Here is a 6686-nt window from a genome sequence, read left to right on the forward strand (position 1 = left end):
AACCTACTCACTGCAATTGAAACTGTGCGCCAGGGTTAAGCAGAGACATACTATTAGTCCTAAATGTAGTACGTACAGGCACTGCTTAATTAAGGACGGGCTGCGTTAATGCAGCATTGCTTCATGTGCCCATTGGTTGGGGGCCTGCTCGGTTTTTATATGGTTGAAATCTTGGAGCAAGAAAAGCGAGAGAGCATCCCTAACGCTTGCGTTGGCATTTGTCAGCAAGCATTGGCTTATTAGCAACACAAGATACACCCATCTTCCATTAATCTAATCCTAGAATCTTTCGGCTTCACAGTCACCACATGAAATTAGTGACTTACTACTACTACCCATGGTCACGGTAGACATGAATCTAATCCTAGCTAGTTTCTCCTGCTAGCCGTGAAGCTAATTTTTTTCCCTCTGACCTGACCTAGTCGAGTTAAAAAGGTGCAGCATAATTAAGAAAGGCAAAGGAAAAAAGAGCCGTCTGTTTTGTGGAGATCTTTATGCAAGTTCCTTTTTGCAGTTGCTAATCGGCTCATGGTGATGTTGTTGCGTGTGGTTAATTGGGGGGTTTCTGTTCTGCGGATAATGAGGCTTTGCACAATGTCCACCATCTCTATCTGTTTCTGTTGAAAAGAAAAAAGAAAAATGTGCACTACCAGTAGTTACTTTGACCTGAGGAGTAGGTGCTGGTGGGTAGATGGCACCGGTGGCTATGTATGTGCAGGGGCAGGGCAGAGCTTCTTGGAGCCTAGTGTGCCTTTCTGAAGCCACCATTCTGCTCGCTTGCATCATTGGGTTGGGTTTGGGTGCTCCCTCTCCCTCTCTCCCCCGCCCCCGCTTCACTGCTCCAGCCTTCAACTCTCTTTCTCCCACCTCTGCTCCACTCTGCTCCAGCCTTCAATCAATTCCGAGCACTCCACCAGCTAAATTGTGTGAGTTCTCTCTTTTCTATTTATTATGTGTCCTTCGTTGCATTGCTCTCCCTGTGTCTTGGCGCAAGCTTGTTCGGTTCTTGATCACTTGTGCTCCCATGGTTTCGTTCTTGACTTCATGCTGATTTCATTCAGTTCTTGGTTGGTTTCAAGAATGAGAGAGATGGAGGCACTGAAGAAGAAAGGCCACAGATCCTTGGCCAAGGCCAAACCAGTGAAGCCCTCCTACAACTACAGTGCCCCATCCAGGCACAAGCGTTCCAAGAGGTCGGTGGAAACATCATCTTCTCCTCTGCAAATTTCCCTCTTCCTTTTCTCATCTTGATTGATGCTTATAAGTTAGGGCTCATCAAATTGTTTTTATGCTTCGTGTAACGGCAGTGATTTGGAGGAGAAAAATGCCAAGGATGCGCTGCATTCTTCGCACAAAGCGTCTCATAATCAGCCAAAGTTGGTAAGTTTTTGCCCTTCTTGTGCTTCATATAGTGCCACTGGTTCTCTGTAGATTTGAGATTTTTCCCTTTTTTTTTGTGGTGTCTTCTAGAATGGTACAAACTCAAACTCTCATCTGCAGAGCGAAACCAACAAGGGAATCCACCCCAAGACTGACACGCAAGACTCCCTCAGAAAAGAGGCAAGCACCCAGCATTTTTTTATTTTATTTTTGCTGTTGTTAGCTCACAGGCAGAAGAAATCAGACTCTGAATCTTGAAAGAATTGCCACAACATTTTCATCTCCGGATGCTGAACTGCACTCAGCATCATTTTGGTCTAATGAGATGACGATGCTCTGATGCAGATTGTGCAGCTGGAGAGGCACCTTGACGATCAGCAAACGGTGCGCGGCGCACTGGAGAAAGCGTTGGGGCCCAACCCTGCTCCGGTCACTCTCTCCAATGAGAGCCCAATCCTCCAGGTGAGACTTACAGTTTTACCAGGAAATCTATCTTTCATTTTAACACCATCTGTTAATTCATGAATAGTAGTATATGTTCATCAGATGAAACTGAAACTGATGTTCTCTTTTGGCAGCCCACTAACCAGCTGATAAGGGAGGTTGCGACATTGGAGCTGGAGATCAAGCACCTGGAGCAGTACCTCCTAACATTGTACAGGAAGGCATTTGAGCAAGCGCCCATGGTCCCATCCTCACTTGTCGTTCGCCAGGAGGAGCCGGCGCCGCCAAAGCCGTCGGTGAGCTCACGGTCTGCGCTGATGGAGGAAACGCCCAAGCCAAAGGCTACCGCCGGAAGAGGTGGCGATGCAATGCTCCACTACAGCTGCCCTCCGCTTAGCAAGAGGAGGAATGGCACGATGATGGAGGACTGCTCTCCGTCCACATGCCCAACCAAGGCCATGGACTCTGATCATGGCCTGCGCAGCCAGTCTGCGCTGTCGTTCCGCGGCGTGTGCTCGTCGAGGATATCGCCGTCGGAGGAGAGCCTGGCGAGAGCTCTCCGCTCGTGCCACTCTCAACCTTTCTCATTCTTGGAGGTGACCCATCTGAATTTTCCAATTCGACAGTTGGCTCAGTTGTTTACTGTTGCACTTCAGACAGTAACATACTACTAGTAACAGAAACTTCGATGAAATTTGAATATATGTTCTGCAACGGCAGCATTCAAATTCAAAAATAGTTGGTGTTACTGCTGCAAACTGTTGCAAGATTTTAAATTCTGTTACTTATCAGCTAACTTGGCTGATATTGTTATGTTATTTCACAGGAAGGAGAGGCTGCTACTACATCAGGAGTGGTAAGCCTAGCTGACTATCTGGGGACTAATGTGGCCGACCACATCCCTGAAACCCCCAACAACCTTTCTGAGGAGATGGTGAGGTGCATGGCAGGGGTGTACTGCAAGCTTGCAGATCCACCTCTGGTGCACCACCGTGCATCTTCGTCGCCCACGTCGTCGCTCTCGTCGACGACGAGTGTGGTCTCCCCACAGTACCTTGGGGACATGTGGAGCCCCAATTGCAGGAGAGAAGCCACTCTGGACTCGCGGCTGATCAACCCGTTCCACGTCGAGGGGCTCAAGGAGTTCAGTGGACCGTACAACACCATGGTTGAGGTCCCGTCGATTTCCCGCGACCGCCCAAGGCTTAGAGAAGTCGAAGATTTGCTCCAAACTTACAAGTGAGTGAGTTTTTTTCCTAGTCTCCTCAAATATATTTTTGGAAATTCTTGTGTTCTTCTTTTCAGTACTAGTGTGGTGTGAATGAGCTAGCACTTATAGGTTTGATGTTTTCAGGTTAATTCTTCATCGGTTGGAGAGCGTGGACCTCCGGAGGATGGCCAACGAGGAGAAGCTCGCCTTCTGGATCAACATACACAATGCATTGTTGATGCATGTAATGCTCGCTTGCTCCCTGGTCCATACTAGTACTCACATACTACATACAGTATATATTTGTCTGAATGAGTGAAATGATGAAGCGTTGGCACAAACTCCCACAGGCTTACCTCAAGCATGGCATCCCGCATAACCATCTGAAGAAGACATCACTTCTTGTCAAGGTAAGGTGGGACAGCTGAATCATCGAAAGCAAGCGCCCTTCTTCTTCTTGTTGCTTTCTTGGGATGTGACACTGACGGAGGAAATTTCTTTTCCTCGAAACAGGCTGAGTGCAAGATCGCCGGGCGCAGCATCAACGCGGCGGCCATCCAGGGGCTGGTCCTCGGATGCAGCACCCACTGTCCCGGACAGGTATGTACTCCCAAACCATGTATGATTCGGTCAAGAAGGCATGGTGCTGCTGATCGAGTAGTAGTATCTCCAACGCTGCATCATTTGGTCAAGAAAGCATGGTGCAGACCGAGTAGAATGTTCCTGCAATACTTGATTAAATGTGTGGACAAATTCTGATTGTAACCCTTTGGCCGGCGCATGCAGTGGCTGAGGACTTTGCTGCACCCAAGGATGAAAAGCAGAGGGAGCAAAGCAGGGGGGCAATGGCAAGCCTTTGCCATCCATCGACCCGAGCCTCTTCTGCGCTTCGCGCTTTGCTCCGGCAGCCACTCCGATCCCGCGGTATGATATGAAGGAACTACTCCACCTCCTCTCTAGACTCTAGCACGCACGAGAATTTTTCAGATTTCCGAAAAGATGCTCCCAAAAGACGGAACACTCTTAGCATCGAGACATACATACATACACTGCCGCGAGACTTTCTTTTGACTAATTGGATGTAGAAGAAACATGAGGAGTAGAGTGGAGTTGAACAAATATTTCCCAAAGTGATAAAGCTAAATGCACCGCACCATGACACAATGATGAAACAAAACTTGACACCCCTTTTTCTTTCTTCATGGAATGTTGCTGCATCTTTTTTTTTGTTGGCCAAAGTAAGTAGTAGGTACCAACCAGCAGTCCAACAGCAGTAGATTACTGATCCATGCATGGCGCGATGGGCATGCAGGTGAGGGTGTACACGCCGAAGCGGCTGTTCCAGCAGCTCGAGGCGGCCAAGGAGGAGTACATCCGCGCCACGGTGGGGGTCCGCCCGCCGGACCATCAGCACCGCCGCGGCAGGGTGCTGCTTCCCAAGCTGGTGGAGGCGTACGCCAGGGACGTCGGCCTCTCGCCGGAGCGGCTCCTCGACGCGGCGCAGCGGTGCCTGCCGGAGAGCGTGCGGGCAGCGGTGCAGCGATGCCGGCAGCAGCAGCAGGGGACGACGGCGAGCAAGGCGGTGGTGGAGTGGGCGCCGCACAGGCAGGGCTTTCGGTACCTGCTCGCCAGGGACCTCGCGTTCCCGCACCTCAGCTGATCACAGCTTCCAGGGGCCACGGCGTTGGCCATCACCCGCATTGTTGCCATGGCTGGGCCTTTGCTTGACTTGACTTCATTGATTAGTGGCGGTGAATGAGATTAATTAAGTCATCACTAAATTGTTGATAGATTTGGTTCTAGAATTACACCACTTATCTCCATTTTCTTGTGTGTATCTACTTTGTCCAAGGAGATGCGCGCGCTGTAAAGAGATTTTGCCTTTTGTAGATAAAGATATGATGGAGGATGAGACCAATTGTTAAAAAAATGAGACCAACCCAAAGGCTAACCCTCGTTGGCATTTTTTTATAGGAGAAACTCGGCGAGCACCACGCGTTCAAGCCGGGACTTGAATTCGGGTGGGCTGGCAGCAACCTTAGCTGCCCAGCAAACGGGTCGACGCCCCGTCCTCAATGAGACCAATTGTTGTTTCAGTCTCAGCAAACGGGTCGACGCCCCGTCCTCGATGAGACCAATTGTTGTTTCAGTCTTTTACAGGAAATTTCATACTGTCAGTATTGAGTGCAGGGGCGGGCCCAGGATTTAAAGAGGGTATATTTAGAAATAGCAAGACTAACGATTCTTTAATAGCCTAAAGCCTATAATGGGGCATAAATGAATACGTAAAGGACTGCTAATTTTTACAAGTAATGATCATAGCAAGACTAACATTTTTTTTTGAAAACACCTCCCATGCATTAATTAAGGGCATGTTCGGGAGCCCTTCAACTCTCTACTCCATCAACTCCAGGTCCAGATCTCACCCGAGCGCTCCAACTCCTCACTTTGAGGGAGAGAAGCTGGCGATTCGGTACGTGCAAATTTGCTTGAGTTACCGAGTTGGCAAACTCATGCTCCGCGAAAACTGGGAAATTGGAGTTGTTGATAATTACACCGAGGGTGCGACTGCAAAGTGAAACGGCTGGTACCGGTTCGATCGATCGGGCAAGAACACCTGGTCACGCATCTCCGCCTGACCAGGCCTACGGCCCAGCCCTTCTTTCCCACACCGTTTGGAATGTCATCTTGCTCCGTATGGGCCACATAGGGGTGATTTAATGGCTTCAGGCTCGCTCTCTCCTACCAGCAAGAAGCGGTCTTGCCGAACGGATCGCTCGCTCTAGGATCCATCGTGAGAAGCTGGAGGAGGCCAAATTTGATGTGTTTTGACCCCTTTTGAAAAGTTTAGCCCGATTTGACCCTGCTTTCAATTTTTTTAGAATTTAACCCTTTTCCTACCGTCAGGGGAGATGGCGGTAGGGTATAACTGCCTACCGCCGAGGTCTCTGGCGGTATGGTTGACGGCAGAGGCGGATGATCGTTGTCCGTTGCTGACGTGGCCAGGAGTCCCTACCGCCAAAGTGGGAGGCGGTAGCTAGAACAAACCTACCGACAGGATCCCTGGAGGTAGACATTAAACCCTCTGAAAACCCCTCGTACTGTTCCGAAAAGTGCACTATTTTTACGGTAGGGTATGCAACCCTATCGCAAGAGCCCTCGGCGATAGGTGTCGATTAGGCGAATTCGATGTTGATCCTAAAAGGGGTTTATTTTTTACAGTAGGGTGTGCAACCCAACCGCCAGAGTCTCTAGCGATAGGGATCTGCCCCCTACAAAGTTTATTTTGATTCCTGCACAAAACTTGATCATTCAATTACCATATTCTCACACATCATAATATAGTCTGGAAATATAAATTATTATCACACATCGAAAGTAAAGGATAGATACTTCAACATATCCAAGATAGCAAATAGATGATAGTAATAGTTCAACCCTACTAACAAGTTCTCCTCGTTCAACTCAACATAAAGGAAATAGTTCAGCTCAAGGCATAGAAAATAGTCCACGTTCACTTAGCCTTCCTCCCTCTCTTGGTGGTACGCTCCTCGTTTCTCTTCGAGCGGGTTCCATTCGACTTTTTCGTGCGACGAGGAGGACGCTCTTTCTGAAATGGGGATGGGCTCTGCCAATGCCTCTTTGGTTCTTT

The 6686-nt window shown here is 49.0% G+C and overlaps 1 protein-coding gene across 4 annotated transcripts; it reads left to right on the top strand.

Annotated features, from left to right (window-relative positions):
- The first annotated feature begins 676 nt into the window (after positions 1-676).
- On the top strand, positions 677-5092 carry LOC123045066 (uncharacterized). Of its 4 annotated transcripts, none has more exons than XM_044467988.1 (12): positions 677-924; positions 1062-1193; positions 1308-1380; positions 1471-1560; positions 1726-1842; positions 1959-2420; positions 2651-3063; positions 3179-3278; positions 3385-3444; positions 3548-3634; positions 3821-3958; positions 4347-5092. In XM_044467988.1, exons 1-12 carry the CDS (start codon positions 692-694, stop codon positions 4692-4694), a joined length of 2253 nt encoding a protein of 750 aa, XP_044323923.1. In that variant the 5' UTR covers positions 677-691; the 3' UTR covers positions 4695-5092. The 4 variants fall into 4 exon arrangements, with proteins under 4 accessions (XP_044323923.1, XP_044323925.1, XP_044323926.1 ...); XM_044467990.1 differs by having other exon boundaries at positions 1501-1560; positions 4347-5091; XM_044467991.1 differs by having other exon boundaries at positions 770-926; positions 1080-1193; positions 4347-5089.
- The last annotated feature ends 1594 nt before the right edge of the window (positions 5093-6686 follow it).

Source organism: Triticum aestivum, chromosome 2B, assembly GCF_018294505.1.
Source record: "Triticum aestivum cultivar Chinese Spring chromosome 2B, IWGSC CS RefSeq v2.1, whole genome shotgun sequence".
Lineage (NCBI taxonomy): Eukaryota > Viridiplantae > Streptophyta > Magnoliopsida > Poales > Poaceae > Triticum > Triticum aestivum.